Genomic DNA, 18,187 nt, shown 5'->3' on the forward strand with positions numbered 1-18,187 from the left:
TTGAAGGTACTCAAAAAATAAAATGTAAATCTATGTGAATTCAATTGAGATAAACTTCTTATATTTCAGAGATGATTAAAGAGATCATTTCAATTGCTTTACTTAATTTTTCAAAATATTTGATTAACCTAAGAACAAATTATCTATCTTAAGTGAAAAAAGAAGTTCGGCATAAAGAAGATCTGTGTTTTCCCATTGATCTTTTTCATTGATTTCTGCACCTTGCAATAAAAGAAGTTCAACGGTTGATTATGAGAAACTGCACAATGAAGAGCTTTCATTCCTTTTATATCTTTTGAATTAATTTTTGCACCATGTGCAAGAAGATCTTCAGCCATTACTATATTGAGATCAGCTGCAAAATGAAGAGATGTTCTTCCATTTTCTTCTTTTTCATGAAAATGGATGGTATTGTGATCATAATGAACGAAAAATGAATCAAGATTATTAATACTTGCATGATATTCTAAATTGAACTCTATTCTGTATTCATTCATCAAGAAAGAAACAATTGCCTATTTCATGCATTCAATCATGATTTATGGATTTGCCACTTATAATGATATAGACAAAGTTAAGTTAGTTGTTCTTAATTGTTTGAAACAATTAATTGATCGATGGTAACAACACAATTCAAGTAATGAATATCAATTGAAAACAAATGAATATAAGCAGCAACTATGTTTTTGATCTTTTTAAAATTCATTTCTTTCTATGATATACATGATATCTTTTTTAGTAATCATCCGTAACTGCTCTGTAAATTGGATTTTCTGATTTAAATTTTTCGAAATCATTATGTCTGTTTAAAATAAGAAGTTAGAAATAATTGATGATGCTTTTATGTATGAAATGACTCAGTAAGAATTAATTGATCTAAGTCAATGAGATATTTAAAAAAATTGAGATCTTCAAAGGTAATATATTGTCAATTCATAAAAAACTTATATTGTTTTAAATTAAAGATCATGATTTGCATATACAAGCCTTGGATATGCGTTCATATCCAAGAACGATATTAAAAAAATATCTTGAAATTTATATCTAATAGACCTATCTTAAAAATCTGTAAGGATAAAGTGCATTTATGCATAAATAAATTAACTACTGTACAACACGGTACAAGCACATAACAACAAAAATATTCCAATTAATCTATCTCTTTTCTGTTGAAATCACATATAGATTAGAAGGATAGATCAGTATTTTGTAGATAGGAACGACTATAATCTTCCAAATTAATAGAAGTTATCATATAACAAAGATTTCAGAAATTGATATAAAAATGTAAAGAGTCACTTTTTTATCTCAAAAATGGCAACAATTCCATCTGAAACAGTTCTAGTTGCTCCTCCAAATCCAGAAGCCACTCAGGAAGTCCCACAAAATGTACAAGCATTTATGAGGGCATATAATGAATATCGTGCAATATTAAATGAAACAAGTCCACAGTATATTGAAAATAAAGAGCAAATCATGCAATTCTACCAATCTCGTATTTCAGAAATTGATAATTACAAAGTAATGCGAAATGGATTAATTGATCAGGAATCCAGATTCAGAGCTCAGATAGCAACTGATTACGCACAAGATTGAAATTTACTGTTTATTAAAAGTTTGATTGTTTTTATATAAATAAATACTTATCATTTTACAATTATATTCTAATATTTTATAAGAAACACAAAAGATCATAGTGCATTAATAGCATGAAGAATACATTATTAGATATCAAAGCAATGAAAGAAAGAAATAAAAAGAAAAACATTTATTTAGAAATACAAAACTAAATAACAATAATTACAATATATAGTACATTTCGCAAAGCTTACCGATCTTATTTTTGATCTTGGCTGTATGTTAATTTTTGTAATTCGTATAAAACTTCTACTGGATATTCACGCTTTGCAGAATTGCACTCATTTATCTGTACTAGCAATGAATTATATTTATTTAACTCATCTTTATAAACTTTATCTTTTTTTTCTTGAAGACATTTCAAAGTCGTTTCAAGACGATCATTTTCTTTTTGTAGTTCATCTAGCTGTTCTCTTTTCTTATTCTTCAAAGCTTCAAGGATAGCTATTTGCTCTTTCATTGGATCACTCATATTTTAAAAATAAAAATTCCTTCAAGAAAAAAAAATCCACTCAAAAAAAATTTGACAAAAAAAATTTTAATATTTTAATAATTCAAACATCATTACATAAAACAATTCTAGATAATAATCCGGAATTTGTACCATACCAAATTGTTTTTTCCTTAGATCGAATTGAAACGAAATTTGGATTGAAACTTTCATTAACCTTTTTTGAATCCTCATTTGGCATACGTTCAATACCATTAGTTTTATCACTAATGCATTCTATTCTCCTTGATCCAAGAGATGCGATGCAAAATACGTTTCCGCTTGAAAGCATTGCAGATCTTATGGCAACAACCTCACAGCCATAAGCCAATTTGTTTATTAATGATCCACAAATATCGAAAATTAAGATACTGTTCTCTTTTGAGTCACTTCTGTTAGAAATTATGATTCTTCCATTCTGTGTGAGACAAATCTTATGGTTCTTAACATCTTCAGAGACTTTTGCATTAAATGGTGATATAACATGCTTATCTGTCAAAGAAACAACGAAAATGTTATGAGATCTGTCAATTGAAGCAAAAGCGGCGAGTTCTGTTGAAGCGGATACATCTACAATAGGATATGAATGGATCTGCATCGTAGAAATTAATTCGCTCGTCATTGAATTCCATAAATAAATAAAACAATCAGAACCGCAAACAACTAATCTATCTGATGTTGCTGACATGCAGATAAGGTTTGAACTCGAATGCATTAATCTGGTTGGATTATTTGGATGATTAAATGGAAATGAAGTGACAACAGGCGAATTCTTGCCGCAAACGAATAACGTCAGTGGATTTGTGGATACTGCGTATAACATGTCATCTGTGAACCTGTAATTGAACTTAACTTTGTGCATTTTTCGAGATAATTTCGTAAAAACGCCATCTTCTGTTAAACAGCAGCCATTTAGCAGACACAGAATTTTTGGAGGTGGTGCTGTGTTTCCATTTGAGTTTGTATTGCTCTGGTAGTCAAAAACTTTTAATGGAATTTGAATATTCTTTTTTGGAGACTTAACTCTGAATATTTTCGTAGGCATTGATCCGAAATTTGCACAATAGTTCTTCCTGAGCTCGATATCTTCTTCATTTGTCAATCCAATCATACAATCGTGATATGAAAAACAATGGAACTCACTTTCAGGGATTCTTTGGTTTACTCCGAAAACCAGATCGATCCATTCGTTCAAGTGCTGGCTAGTATATGAACTTTCAAGGGCAATTAGATTCTTATCAACGAAATCATAGGGAGAAGAAGCCCAATTCGGAAGTTCTACGTCATCTATTGTTACGCCTGTAGATCTAGTTCCGAAACTGAACTTGTTTTCGTTCTTTAAGAACCTTGAATTGCAATAAAATTGGGGAAGTAGTTCTCTGTAGTCGGAAGCCGAATTATTACAGCTATTCCATGCAGATTCAATGGAATAAAATAATCTGTCGGCTTTATCAAAGTATCCGTCTTGTAATTTAATGTGCATCGTCGTAAATGGCTCTTCACGAACTAAGAATCCACAAACTGAGCTTGGATTACTCATGTTTGACCTGAACAAAGATTTTTCTGTTGGATCGTCTATCAAATCTCTGTCGTTTCTGAGAGTATCGTATCTTTCTTGATTCAAAGCTCCAATCATCTTCGAAAGATCTCTGAAAAACGATGGATTACTGATATCAAATTTATTTGTCTTGTAATCAGCTATAATCCATGGATAGATCGGGTACTGACTGACGTTATTAAACGATCTTCCGCCAATTACGTTCAATAAGTACAGGTATTCGTAGTTAGATAATCTTCCTGATGACCAACGCTTCGCAAGTCCCGATTTCCAGAGCAATTCTTCGGCTTCACAATTTTGTATCGGGATTCCTCCGAATTTTGAAACGAGTTGTGAGAAGAGATGGTCCTTGGGAAGCGTTACTTTGGGTATTTTTGTGGATACAGTTGCCAAAAAGTTGTTCCTTGTGTCAAAATTGACAAAATAAAAAAGATAAGATTTGAAATTTTTGGTAAAAACTTCAATTCCGCAGTCTTCGTGCAGGAAATATCTTCTAAATATAAATGTTATATCGGAGTATTGTATCAATTTGAAGAACGGACGCTTCTTTTCTAATAATCTCGTATTTCCAAATGAATCTGCCGAATAAACGCCATCGAAACAGATGGAATCATCAAGAATATGCAAGTATCCATTGTAAAACCCTGTAATTTTCCTTGATGTCGCTTGGAAAACTGAAATTGATTTCCGAATTTCTTTTTTAAAGGATAATACAAAGCTTTTGATTGGTTCTATCTCTTCATCATTGTCACCTTTCTTGTTTCTTGCGTTTTTATGGTCAGTGAAATGAGTATTTCGTGAATAGAAGAGAATTCTACCGGTGGAATCAACTTTCGCCATGTATTTCCAGCATTTACAGAGTTCTGATGACCATGGACCTCCGTCTGTGCTGATAGTTCTCATAAATGAAGTGAATAATTTGGAAGTCCTTAATTTATCATTCTTTATGTCCTGATCGAAGTCATCATGGATCTTGTTGAAGCTCTTTCTTTCATTATCAACCATTGTTTTGTGCATATCTAGCAGATCTTTCAGAAAATTATTATAATCAAAGTTAATTTTGAAGAGATCTGGTTGATACTTGTTGTAAACTATCTTGGAATAGTTGATATGTGCATCAATAGGGACAATTGTCGCTAAAGATTTGTATAATTGGTCCATATCATCTTTTTTGGAAGGTTTTGTTGAAATTATCTGGCCAGCAATGTTTGAAAACACAATAAAAGGATGTATCTTAGTAGTTCCAAACATTATATAATAATCTGGCCTTGAATTTATAGTTCTTACCAAGATATCAATGGTTAGCAAGGCAATTTGTGGATCTGAGAACTCATCATAGGTTAGGAATGAACAGAAGAATGCCAATTCATAATATTCTGTGTTTAATTTGCAAAGAATTAATCTGCATTTTTCTTTTCCTAAAATAGTGAATAAAGGAGTGAAATTTGATGATGGTTGGCTTTCAAGTAATATATCTAAGGTACTCGCAATTTTTTCCGGAGTAAAATCGTATTTGTTCCAAAATTCCGCAAAAATTTTATAAACTTGTGAATGTTTTGAGATTCCGCATAATACAGATCTATCTGTGAAGTAAGATATCATGTTCTGATACTGTATTTCGTCCTTTTCTTTGAAATATTTTTGAGTTGACAGCCAAAGAAGGAAGAAATGCTTGTAGATCTCTGTATTAGAAGCAAACAATATATATGAGACACTCATATAAGTTATATAATTATTTTCATTAATTAATGAGTATAATAACTCAAAATAATCGACTTTTGCTATATCTTTTTTTGTGGCCATGACAAGAGATATGTCGATGAGGGTATCTTCGACTATTTCTGCTTTGTTTTCCAATAATTCGTCAAGAAGTAAATTAATTGGGTTCAAAGGAGGAATTATGTTAACTTTGCAGCGTCTTAGTGTCTTAGTAAACGTTTCTCTGGCATATTTCCTTACAATTTCGTCAGGATGGAAAAATGCGTTCAGAAATATTGCAGAAAAACAAGTATCGCTTGGATTTAATTCGAAATACTTCTCGAAGAAGTTCCATCTCATCGGAATGAAGAATAATTTTTCGCTTTCAGACTTTGGTATTTTTTGAAAATTATCTTCACTCAAAGTAGAAATTTGTTGGTCATCAGTGCATGAGCTAATTGTTGTCATGAGTAGTTCTTCGGCAGAAATAGAGTGTAATTCGCTGTTTTGGGAAAGAATTTGTGGTAAAATATCTCCATACAATGATTTTTGGAATTAAATGTCTTTTCCCATCCATACATCGTAGTTCAAGATCATATACTTCACCAAATCATGCTTTGATTCTGCTGATACGTTCTTATATATCAACATAATGTCATGAACGATATCAAAGGTCAAAGCGTTAGGTGTATGCTTCAAAATACTTGAAAATACTCTGAAACCGCCTGAATCTCTGAAAAACTTTTCCATTTTTTCATCTTTCGTGATCATTGAAACAGTAAGTCCGAAAAGGGACCTTAAATAAAGGTTTCCTTGTTTACCGTTATCAATGAGCATCAATGGCAAAGTTAATGGGAAAATCGAATCAAATTTAATTACGTCGACAAAAGAAGACACGAAAGGAACAATTTCTGCTGATATCGATATCTCGTTCTTCAGCACACCGCTCATCATTCCTTCACTGACATTCGTTGGAAGATAACCTAAAATACAAGAAATTGGGAAATCTTTGCTGATAAATGATTCGTGAGCTTGTTCTACAGCTGTTTGGAGTTTCTCTGTCTTCATGAAGAATATTGGCCCGATATCTCCATGAAATTTATGTTCTCTTGAATCATCAAACGAAATTACCGAATTTTCATCGAATTTGGTCAAAGAAATTTCTTTAACATATGTTGATTGGTCGTAAACAAATTCATATGAAGTTTGTTTCAAAATAAAAACAATTGTATGCCATTTTTGCTTTGAAACTTGTTCTCCTATGAATTGTGTTATCTTGTTCTTGTTGTTTATCTCAAGGCATATGTTATTTTTCTCTGTTATCATAAATTTAAGAATTTTCTTTCCATTTTGAATGGAAAATATGGTTCTTGAGCTCACAAGTCCTTTCTTATTGACTCTAAAGCAAAATGCAACTGAAAATGGCAATGGTAAATTGTATTGAACCGATTCAATTTTATCATCTTCAGTAAAATTGAAGAAAGAAGAAACTGGACACTTCTGAGACCTGCTTACTAGATCTAGAAGACAATTAGCAACTGCAATTTTCAATCCTTCGTTCTCTGTAGTTCGTAATAATTTAATTATGTCTCTCATCACGATTGGTGAGAAATATTGTGATGCAATTATAGAAAACAATGTTAGTGCCTTGAAGAAAATAGAATTAGAGAGTCTTTCAAGCAATTCGCTCAATAAATTATTAGAAAATAATTTATATGCGCTGGAAGCATTGTTTGAACAGAGTTCGCATAGAGATGTCATAACATCATCCTCGAATTCAGTGTCTTCGACTAATTTTAATAAGAAATTTACAGCTTTTGGTTTATAAATTTTATATGTTTGAAAATCTGTATCGTAAGCGTACTTTTCTATTAAATGTATGAGTTCTTTATCAAGAGAATCAAGTGGATGAGCGTTTTTAAGTATCTCAAAAACTTGTGGCGAATTATTTAAAGTAAATTGCGGATAAATACTATCCAAATAGTCAATTATCTGCATGAATATGTAGAACAACTTGTTTGACTTGAAAGTAACAATTGTTTGAGCGAATAAAGTCAGAATTTTGGATTTGATCAAAATATTCTTATCAACGGGGAACTTTGTGATGCCATTCAAGAAGGATTCGAATATAAAATAAACTATTTCATACATATGGCTGTTATTTTCAATACAAGTTAAAATTATTGAAATATAATTCAAAACTGCATTGAAAAACTGAACATTATGGACTAAATCAAACTCGTGCTTCAATACTGGCTTGAAAAAGTGATAGTATCTTTTATGAATCAAAGCAGAAGTTGGAATAAGAACATCCAAAATTGATTCTATCAATGTATGGTCATTTGCGAACAAACACGATGCTACTAAGAATTGTATTAGCTGATCTAAAGTTGATTCTTGTACATTGTAGGCTCTTCCGCGGTTTGGCGAAATAACTTCAGAAATTAATATAAAAGTTTGTGTTTCTAGGAATCTTTTGTTCTGTACTTGAACAAATGATCTGAATAAAGGTATGAAATAAACAATTAAATCAAATTTTTCCGGTGGATACATTTTTGGAAGGAAATCAAACATTAAATCCTGGTATTTCGGGTTGTTTTGGACAAACAGGAATATAAAATGTAGGAAAGCAGACTGATATTCTTGAATTCTTTCTTCATATTTCAAAGGATAAGGGAAAAAGATATGGAAAGGTATACTTTTGAGTAGATTTGCAACATATTCAAAGTTAGTAATCTTCAAATACGATAAAGCAATTAATAATGAAAAAGATTTTTCTGGTAAAGAAATTTCATCAGTAACTTGAAGATTTCTTGTTGCCAGTTCAACCAAAACTGATGATTTATCCTCTAAGTTTGTGACATATTTCCTCATTTCAGCGAAAATAAGGTAAATTGCCTGATTTAAAATTAAACAACCTTTTTTCGATAAAGAATTCTTTGCGAAGTTGTTCAAACATGTTGTTAAACTCATATCCGATGGATCTTCTTGAGGAAGTATTTTTACATGAAAATCTGTGAAATAAGTGATAGCAACTAAGGAAAGATCATTAACAACAGCAATAAGTATTGGACTTTTATTGATAAATGACGTACTATGGGTCAGAAATCGAAAACATGTTGTAATTAACTGGAAATTTGAGTCATTTAAGTCTTTTGAAGTCAAAAGGTATTGAATTATAGAGGATAAATCAGTTATTATTTCACTAACTTGCGTTTCCTGGAAGAGAAAAAACACTTCGATGGCTGTATTCAAAAATGCAGATGTGAAAAGGGAATAATCATTTAAATCGGCATCCTTTTTGAAAACAACGGTCCATTCATGGAATATATTGCTTAAAAATGCAAGTAATGACTTTGCAAACTCTGTTTGTTCTAAATTTAGATATGGAACTAAAATAATTCCGAGTTTTTGTATAGCATTTCGGATATAGTTCGTGGAAGAAAGCCTGAATATTATCTGAAGATTTTGAAAAGATGTAAAGAAATAGTTAATCAAAATATAAGCGTCTTGAATTTCCACAGAATTGAATGAAAATATGATAGATGCTGCTTCTGAAATTAGTCCCCAGCAATTCTCTGGTAGATCTGTACATGTATTGCCTTGATAAACTGCTGGCAATAAATTACGAAATTGATATGAAACGCAAATAAAGCTTCGAACGAAAAAATCTTCAATATTGTTGATAAAATTTGAACGCTGAACTTCAATACGAGACTCAAACCACGAGTGAAGGAAAAATAGATGATGAAGAATTGGAATTTCGTTTAAATTGAAAAGATTTGCGAAAGTATTTATTAGCTCCGTAGGAGTTTGCGGCGTTTTAAGTAATTGAGCAATGTTTTGGAGCGGTGTAGGCGTATAATTGAACGAAGAAATAAAATTATCGAAGGGAGACTTGGATTTTGCATGGGCCTCTTTGATTGTAAATGGTTTAGTGAAGTATTTGATCCAAACCATTATATAATCCGGACCTCCGGATTTCTCTAGGAGGTCCTTGATAGTATCCATATTCAATTTGTATGAAATAATCAGAATTTTGACATGAAATCAACTATATCTTATTTGTGGATTAAATTAGATTTGATTTGCCAATTTGACATCAAAAGGAAGTTTTTTGACAAATTCAAATTTTCAATGGAAAATTGGATTTCTCAACTAAACTTAATTGTTGCAAGAGTTTTCAATCTAATTGTTCAAAATGATTCGTGGTAGGGTCAAGGTGGAAAAAACCTATGTAGATTTAATTCTTCCTTGGATGAATATTTTATATTAAAATTAAATCATGAACTTGGTAACTGCACCTAGTTTATTCGCTGCTAGTTTGATCTGATTTACTTCTTTCCAAAAACTGGGGAGAAGCTTCCTAAACTTTTTAATCCCATAAATATGGTCATTATCTGGAATAAAGAGTTAAGCGTCATATGTCACTTTTTGTACTAAGGAAACATCGACTTTATGCGTTATGACTTTTCGATGAGGAAACAAGTGTTCACGTATTATAAACTTCCTTATTCCAATAAACCGACCCTAAACATAATTAATTCTAAGCATGATAATGGTCTCTTTTCTATGATAACCAAATCAATTTGGTTATCATAGTAAAGCACCAAAAACTGGAATAGGAATAACCGCACTTAAACAGGAATAGGCAGTGTGGAAACTAGAGAAGACTCAACTGATTTTTTAAGCAACTCTTCTTGCCGATTCAAATCTGCTTTGCTAATCATTGTATACTACTATATTCTGATTAGGATACTTTAACGCTTGATGCATGCACATCATTCTTTTAGCTGATTTCTAAAATACAATCTTCTATTAACTTTGAAATTTCTTCAAAAGTTATAGTAATTCTATAGTTCATTCGTAAAATGTTATTAAATAGCTCTGACTATTCCTTTGCACGCAAAATAAGGTAGTATTTTTTGATTTTTTTACTCAAAATAAAACAAAATCTACCCAATTTTATACCACTAAAGCCTATATTGACACACATATATATAAATCTCTATTGTTATAAGATAAATTTGAAAAAATAAATTTTTTTCCTAAAATGTAAAATTATACTTGTATTCAAAGAAAGTAGATCGTTTATAAGGAAGGTATTATATATTTGGGGAGAAAATCCCTTACAATATACAAAAATATGAAAGAATATTCAATCATCAGGAAAGAGCTTAGTACTAACCATTTGTGAGACGTTCATATAATATCTTTTTCCTTTTTGGGGTTTTTAATCGGATTATCCATTTCCCTGCATTGACTTTAATTCATTCTTGATGATCTGAGTATACATGATCATTATCGAACGTTTGCCATACTCTTCCACAGTTAATGATTGCTGAAAAATGAATAGTACTGAATAACAGCTGGAATTTCATAAGTATTTTGCGTATTTATACTGATTTAAACATGAAATACTCATACAAAATGCAAAGTTTTTAAAAACAATCAATAAAAGATTTTAAATTAGATAAAATATCATATGTCACTTCTTTTTTCATCTGGATAATAAAATTGATAAATTTTTTTCTAATTAAAGATAAAGATGCATTTATAGTAGTAGAAAATTAATTTCTAGACTAAAGCTTGTTTATTGTCACCGTTTTAAGTCTAAATTTATAGGAAATGGTTATTTTATTATGCATTAAAAGTTCTTCTATAAAATTAACATTAAAATCATCTTTCGCCTAAGAGTAATAACAAGGTTATGCAAATTTTATTGAAAATAGTACGAGAATTTTGTTTGAAAATATAATATGGTTAAAAATAGGAATGGATGTATGAATGTTCCATATTTATTTTATCCGAGTTGCTTCATGATTCCATATTGCCGATTCCTATTCCAGTTTTTGGTGCTTTACTATGATAACCAAATTGATTTGGTTATCATAGAAAAGAGACCATTATCATGCTTAGAATTAATTATGTTTAGGGTCGGTTTATTGGAATAAGGAAGTTTATAATACGTGAACACTTGTTTCCTCATCGAAAAGTCATAACGCATAAAGTCGATGTTTCCTTAGTACAAAAAGTGACATATGACGCTTAACTCTTTATTCCAGATAATGACCATATTTATGGGATTAAAAAGTTTAGGAAGCTTCTCCCCACTGGATGTTGTAAAAAAAAATTATAAAGAATTGCGCTTTTGAAAATAGTATGGGTTTCGGTAGAGGACTAAATGTTGGATACGGAGGAGCGATTTATGTAGATCAATCTCAATTATTATTAATGGACTCTAAGTTTACAGTAAATTCTGCAACTACTGGCGGAGCCATTGCGATGAACGGTAATGATGCTTTATTCACATCGAATAACTTTAGTGAAAACCATGCGTATATTAAAGGCGGAGCAATATTTATGAACAGCGGAAAATTTTTATTATATAATCAAAAATTTCTAAGGAACAAAGCTGATTCCAATGCAGGAGCTATCTTTGCCAATAATTGTACAGAATTATATCTAGAAAATACATTATTCCAAGAATCCACAGCTCTAATCCAAGGTGGTGCTGTCGAAGTCATTTCATCATCAGCATCCTTTATTAATTGTATATTTAAGCAAAATAGTGCTGGTGATTATACACAGTACGTTGGATATAATGGCTCAAATGTACCAAAATTAGGAATGAGGTTTACAGGAAGAGCTTGTGCATGCATATCAGCTATTAAATGCTCAAGTATAATTACAGATGGATGTGAATTTCTCTTAAATGAAATGAATTACGGATTTTTAAAATCAATTCAATTAAACTCACAAGGTGGCGGTCTTGGTGTTAATATAATGCTTCAAGACTGTACTTTTTGGCAGTCAACTTCAGATTGCTTCCTAAATAATAATCACTATTTTATTTATGGCGATACCAAGGCAACGTATCAAATTACTGGCACAACTAATAAATGTATGCCTCAAAATATCATCAAAAGTGCAAACAGCGAAGATAATGCAATTCCAAAATTATTAACCATCGGAGTTACTGATTCTGTTCCAGATCCAACACCATATACATATGCTGCTACACCAATAACTAAATTAACGTCACCTCTCAGTGATCGTAAGTATTCTACTCTTAATTTAACTTATTCAACAAAAACTCCGAACCCAACATTGGCAGATGTACAGCCAAATCCAACAGAAGAGAAAGTAAGCAAAGTTACTCCTGGCCCCACACCTGATCCCACGAGAACATTGAACCAAAAAGAAACTTTTAAAGTTACAACAACGAATATTACAACTTTTTCAACAATACAGACAAATATAACAACTATTGTTTATACATATACGACAACAACAATAAGAATATATGTAAACAACACAATTATTGAAATATCAACAGTTACAGAATCAGAAAGTACGCTTTCAAACACTATTATTCTAACAAATTCATCTGTTTTCTCTGAAACAGTTGTCTTCACTCAATCATCAACTTTACAAATCATTTATACCTTTTTAGAAACATATATTCAGACAGAAACAGATGTAATTATTATTGTTCCTGGAAATGAAGACGTGGGAAAGAGTAAAACATCAGCATCAGAAGTTATTCTCATTTCCACACTAAGTATTGGTTCTGCTTTTATTCTTGCTGGCATTGGATTGTTCTTGTACAGAAAGAACAAACAAGCACTAAAAGAAGAGGACTCAGAAACAAATTCAATAGATGAACTCACAATGCAAGAAGAAATCGGATCTGCTCAAATGATTGAAAAGATTGATGAACCTATTGAAGGCGCTGATGAAGCGGGAACTAGTTTAGATTTTTAATCTGTTTTGAAAGCAGTATTATTATTAGTTTTATATGTTTTTCACTAAAAATTTCTATATTCACCAAAAATTACTTGATTATCTTTTCACGGAAAAAAAATTCAGACATTACTGATAATAACCCATTTTAATGGTATTATGAGTATAAAGATTACTAGAAAAAGGCCTATGTGACTAACATGCCCAATTTTTTGGTAAAAAAAATCAATCTGACAGTAAAAAACTGTTAATTTTCCAACAAAAAATTGATAAAACTGTGAGATTTGCCGGTACTCTCGTAATTTCCATAAAAACGATATATATGATCCTTGCCATCAAGCTTTTTGAGGATTGGGAAATTAAATTTTACCAGCATTATTGAAATTTTTTTCCATTATTGAAAATTTTTGAAAGTGAAGTGAGTTTAGTTAACTTAAAGCAATATGAACACCACCTCAAAAAGGTACTTAATTATCGATTGGGGTAATGATATTAAAAATAGAGAGCCATTTTATTTCTTCATCAATGATGTGAAAGTAGAGTTACCAAAGCAAGTTTCAATCCTGGTTTCAAAATTAGTTCATGATGAATATTTACAAGATAGTACAGTTAATTCAGTAAGTGTATATTTGAACCTATCATGCAATAATACAATCGACATTATTTCCGAATTTTTTTCAACTGGTGTTCTCAGATTTGAAAATGATCAATTACATAGACAAGATATATTCGAAGTTGGCAAGGTTCTCGGTATAGAATTCTTGATAAACTTGTTTAAAGAGTACGCTAGATCATCAGTCAATGGGATTACGGAAGAAAACTTTTTTGACACCTGTGATTATGCAATGATTAAAAACGATAAAAAAGTATTAAATGAATGTATTTCGTTCTTTGCATCAAATATGTATGATTTTCAAGAAGAATATAAAGTTAGAGCTCTCAAACGATATGGATACGACTTTTTTGAACAAGTTTTGGCATCAAAATCTCTGAAAATTATAAATGAAGATTCCTTAGTCAGAACAATCATTGCATTGAGCGAATATGATAATTCATTCTTTTGCATTCTTAATAATGTCAGAGTTGAATTTTGTAACCAAGATTCTATCAAAGCCATCAAAAACTTTGCAGTTAACCATAGTTTAGAGTCTATCTCAACAGAAGTTTTCGAGCGAGCACTTCTTAGTCGTTCACCCATTCACCATAAACTATCACTTTCAAAAGCAACTAATTATACTGCAGCAAGCACTCCTAATAAGCTTCAATATTCAGATACAAATTATTATCAAAGAAATGTCAATCCAGCAAAACTCCAACTCTCTAATCTAAATAGTTTTATGTCGACAACATACTCCAATAAGTTCAACATATCAACCACTCAAGGACTCCATTATATTGATCACTCCGATGAAAATAAGAGAAAATTATTAGGTTTAAGTAAGACAAAAGATAATCTGAATCGGATTTATGATGTCCTTGAAAAGGCATCACAAGAAGAAGATTATTCAACAATCAAATATGCAGTTGATGAAAAATACACGGATATTTGTGATGATAAAAAGAAAAATTTGGTTCTTATTGCAGCTTGGAAAAATAATTTATCCCTTGTAAAACAATTGTTTAATTGTGGCGCAAATGTTAGATGCAGATCTTATACTGAAAGAACAATTCTTCATTACTTTTGTCAATATGATAATCTAGAAGGTGTAAAATTCGCTCTTAACTTCATTAATGTTAATGATCAAAATAGTGATGGTTGTACGCCACTTCATGATACTATCAAATATGCAGCGGAAAATCAAGTTGCAATTTGCGAATATTTGATTTCTCAGCCAAATATTAATAAAACTGTTAAAAACAAAGATAATGAAACTGCACTCCAATCCGCAATAAAATTCGCACCACAAAAGATTGTCGATCTTCTTAAAAGAAATGGTTTTAAGGAATGAAATATTTTCCTGCAATTACTTCATAAGATTTAACTTATTAAACTTATTTATTGTTTTGAATTTTTAACACATGTTTTTTTACATAAAATAGAGATCTTCTCTCAAAAAATGATATTTCTGTGGCTAAGTAATGATATCTTATGATTTAATCACAACTTCAATCATATTACAATAAAATTTTAAAAAAATTATGAGCAAATTCTCAATTTTTATTACAATTATTAATAGAATATTGGTTACTGGTATTAGGAAATAGAAATGTGTAAGATTTAAATGATGTCAAAAACAACTTATGTTTCATACAGAAAGTTCTTTGTTATGAGCGAATTGAAGATTTATTTGGAGAACCAAATGGTCTACAATCACAGACATAAAGAAGAAGAACTCAAACACCAAAGAAGTGGTTTAATAGGAACAATTTTTATCTTGTTAATCATTATTGTTTTGTTTGGTCCAATGTTCTTCTTGATCAAATCTAAGATCAGCACAGAACCAAATTCAATTTATTCAGCATCTCTTGAATGTGGATTGAGCTCAACAGGATATCTTTACAAGAGCTACGCCCACATTATGCCGATGACAACAGCACAACAGAATGAATTAATTAAGGATTCAGATGAATTCGATTATTTGAGAGCGATTCCAACAGATAATATGTATATCATAGATTTCCCGCTTGAAAGTCAGTTAGTTCCTGAACTTCCTAATGAAACAATTGACACGATTTTCAAGTCAAATGATTATGAGATTGTTTATACATTGAACTTGAATTTCTTGAAAGGAACAACAGATTCATTTTCACCAAATGTTGTACAAAAATATCAGTTGTTTAATGAGACATTGTCACTTCAAAACAAGACAATGTTGTATGAGAACTATCTTTCTCACAACGGAACTGTCATGTTCAATTTCTCATTGCCTGTTTTGTTGATGACTTTCTATTCATATCCAATAATGCCAACTAAATCTGAAAGCCAGATTTACGGTATGGAATTCACAGCAAGAGGAAAATTTGCTTTTGTTCATAGAGAATCAGCATCTTCTTTGTTGGCAACACCAACAATTAGAGTCATGTTGTATTCATCAGAAGTTCCTGCTGCTGGTGAGGTATTCTCATCAGGAGTTATGGCAACATCTATAATTGGTATCTATATTTTGATCATTTTCACATTTGGTGAAGTTTTGAGAGAAAGAGTTCTCAATTCATATGAAGGTTTGTGGATAGAAAGAATGAGACATCCTGAAGTTTTGTACCAATACATCATCGCTATCGAAGCCTTTAAACTTGTAGAAGCTTATGATAAAGAATATATGATGATTGAGAAACTTTTGGATGTTGTGAGATCTAAAGAAACTTGCATCCAAATGACAAATGATATCGAAGAAGTTTCTGAAGAAAAGAACTCTTCAGATGATGATGCACCTCCACCTCCTTCTCCAAAGCAAAACCAGGCACCAAAGCAAACACCAGAAACTCCAAAACAACAAACCCCTGAAACTCCTAAGCAACAAGACCAAGAACCTCCGAAAGAACAAAATCAAGAACCTTCAAAACAGGAATCACCAAAAACTGTTGAATTCGTAAATGTTGATCCAAAAACATAAATTCAAAATTTCATCCAAAGAAAATGTAAATATTTAATTTTTAATAATTATATAATATTGTATTTCTTTTGATTGTATGAAAATAGTTTTTACATTGAAATTTTGAATGAAATTTTACCAAAATTTTAGTTTCAATTTTTCGCCAAATACTGAAACTATTTTAAATTTAATGTTGCACGAAATGCTGTATAAAGAAAATGAAAAGTTTACATTGAACAAAATTTTTCGAAAATATTATGATATTTGTAAACTATTCATAAGATGTGAGTCTTTTTTCATCGTTCTCTCAATCTTGAAAATTGTTCTGGAATTTTTACCTTTTGAAATTTTTTTGAATACTTATGCGGCAGAATAAAATTTCAAAATAAAAATTTCAATTTTAATAATGTGGTTCGATCTTCAGCATCTCGCTATAGATCCATCTCTTATCAAGGAAATCAAGCCTTGCGTTTACGAGATTCCAATTGGTTTCGTTCCAAACATGAAGGTTCCAGGTTATTTCTACTCAACACCCGAAATGGCAAAGTACGCATTCGATGAACTTCAGAACTGGATGTCGAACCGTAACCAGGGTCTCCCATCAATCTTACAGATTTCATTTGTTGCTACACTTCCAGGTATCACAAAGGGCTCATTCGGTATGCCAGATATGCACTCTGGTTATGGTTTCTCAATTGGTGGCGTTGCAGCATTCGATACAACAGATCCAGATGCATTCATCTCTCCAGGTGGTGTTGGCTACGATATCAACTGTGGTGTCCGCTTGATGACAACAAACTTAACATGGGAAGAGGTCGAGCCAGTCAAGAAGGAACTCGTTGAGAAGCTCTACGAGTACATCCCAGTTGGCGTTGGTGGCAAGCTCGATGGCGTCTGCGATCGTGACCATCTTCGTGATGTAATGTTAAAGGGCGCTGGCTGGGCACTTGAGAATGGTTTCGCAGTTCAAGAGGATATCGACAACTGTGAAGAGAATGGTTGTCTCAAGGGTGCTGATCCATCTTTGATCTCAGACCGCACAATTACACGTGGTACAGGCCAGCTTGGCACAGTTGGTGCAGGAAACCACTACATCGAAGTTCAGCGTGTCGACAAGATCCTCGATGAGGAGAAAGCACGCGTGATGGATCTTCACGAGGGACAAGTTGTTGTCATGATCCACACAGGATCTCGTGGCTTAGGTCACCAGGTTGCAGATGAGAACATGAAAGTATGCTCAGAGAAGTTTGTCAAGGAATCACTCCCAGACAAGCAGCTTGCTGCACCATCTTTCCACTCTGAGGAAAGCCAGAAGTACTTGCGTGCAATGTACGCAGCTGCAAACTTCGCTTGGTGCAACCGTCAGGTAATCATGCACAACGTTCGCCGCGCATTCTCTGATGTCTTCAAGGACCGCAAATTAGAGACACACCTCGTCTATGACGTTGCACACAACATCGCAAAGGTCGAGAAGCACAACATCGACGGTGTTGAGAAGGAGTAAATCGTCCACCGTAAGGGTGC

General features: G+C 31.9%; 9 protein-coding genes across 9 annotated transcripts, besides 1 other annotated feature; 5 read left to right on the forward strand and 4 right to left on the reverse strand.

Moving 5' to 3' along the window:
- Nucleotides 1–143: 143 nt before the first annotated feature.
- TVAGG3_0954070 (Ankyrin repeat family) lies at nt 144–497 on the reverse strand (the record flags this gene model as incomplete). The annotated part of the gene is made up of 1 exon (XM_001581636.1): nt 144–497. The coding sequence occupies one exon, from the start codon at nt 495–497 to the stop codon at nt 144–146; it is 354 nt and encodes a 117-aa protein (XP_001581686.1).
- Nucleotides 498–1,310: 813 nt separating this feature from the next.
- TVAGG3_0954080 (uncharacterized protein) lies at nt 1,311–1,657 on the forward strand (the record flags this gene model as incomplete). Its single annotated transcript, XM_001581637.1, has 1 exon — nt 1,315–1,596. One exon carries the CDS (start codon nt 1,315–1,317, stop codon nt 1,594–1,596), a length of 282 nt encoding a protein of 93 aa, XP_001581687.1.
- Nucleotides 1,658–1,713: 56 nt separating this feature from the next.
- On the reverse strand, nt 1,714–2,139 carry TVAGG3_0954090 (uncharacterized protein; the record flags this gene model as incomplete). The annotated part of the gene is made up of 1 exon (XM_001581638.1): nt 1,838–2,110. The coding sequence occupies one exon, from the start codon at nt 2,108–2,110 to the stop codon at nt 1,838–1,840; it is 273 nt and encodes a 90-aa protein (XP_001581688.1).
- Nucleotides 2,140–2,192: 53 nt separating this feature from the next.
- Nucleotides 2,193–5,852, reverse strand: TVAGG3_0954100 (beige/BEACH-related family; the record flags this gene model as incomplete). The annotated part of the gene is made up of 1 exon (XM_001581639.1): nt 2,193–5,852. One exon carries the CDS (start codon nt 5,850–5,852, stop codon nt 2,193–2,195), a length of 3,660 nt encoding a protein of 1,219 aa, XP_001581689.1.
- Nucleotides 5,853–5,939: 87 nt separating this feature from the next.
- TVAGG3_0954110 (platelet formation protein family) lies at nt 5,940–9,395 on the reverse strand (the record flags this gene model as incomplete). Its single annotated transcript, XM_001581640.1, has 1 exon — nt 5,940–9,395. The coding sequence occupies one exon, from the start codon at nt 9,393–9,395 to the stop codon at nt 5,940–5,942; it is 3,456 nt and encodes a 1,151-aa protein (XP_001581690.1).
- A 342-nt stretch (nt 9,396–9,737) lies between these two features.
- Nucleotides 9,738–11,496: a mobile genetic element.
- A 50-nt stretch (nt 11,497–11,546) lies between these two features.
- On the forward strand, nt 11,547–13,151 carry TVAGG3_0954130 (uncharacterized protein; the record flags this gene model as incomplete). Its single annotated transcript, XM_001581641.1, has 1 exon — nt 11,547–13,151. One exon carries the CDS (start codon nt 11,547–11,549, stop codon nt 13,149–13,151), a length of 1,605 nt encoding a protein of 534 aa, XP_001581691.1.
- Nucleotides 13,152–13,557: 406 nt separating this feature from the next.
- On the forward strand, nt 13,558–15,089 carry TVAGG3_0954140 (spectrin binding; the record flags this gene model as incomplete). The annotated part of the gene is made up of 1 exon (XM_001581642.1): nt 13,574–15,079. The coding sequence occupies one exon, from the start codon at nt 13,574–13,576 to the stop codon at nt 15,077–15,079; it is 1,506 nt and encodes a 501-aa protein (XP_001581692.1).
- A 268-nt stretch (nt 15,090–15,357) lies between these two features.
- On the forward strand, nt 15,358–16,708 carry TVAGG3_0954150 (Piezo-type mechanosensitive ion channel component family; the record flags this gene model as incomplete). Its single annotated transcript, XM_001581643.1, has 1 exon — nt 15,398–16,684. One exon carries the CDS (start codon nt 15,398–15,400, stop codon nt 16,682–16,684), a length of 1,287 nt encoding a protein of 428 aa, XP_001581693.1.
- A 361-nt stretch (nt 16,709–17,069) lies between these two features.
- On the forward strand, nt 17,070–18,167 carry TVAGG3_0954160 (RNA ligase (ATP) protein; the record flags this gene model as incomplete). Its single annotated transcript, XM_001581644.2, has 1 exon — nt 17,070–18,167. The coding sequence occupies one exon, from the start codon at nt 17,070–17,072 to the stop codon at nt 18,165–18,167; it is 1,098 nt and encodes a 365-aa protein (XP_001581694.2).
- Between the last annotated feature and the right edge of the window lie 20 nt (nt 18,168–18,187).

The sequence above is a fragment of the Trichomonas vaginalis genome, chromosome I (assembly GCF_026262505.1).
Source record: "Trichomonas vaginalis G3 chromosome I, whole genome shotgun sequence".
Classification (NCBI taxonomy): Eukaryota; Parabasalia; order Trichomonadida; family Trichomonadidae; genus Trichomonas; species Trichomonas vaginalis.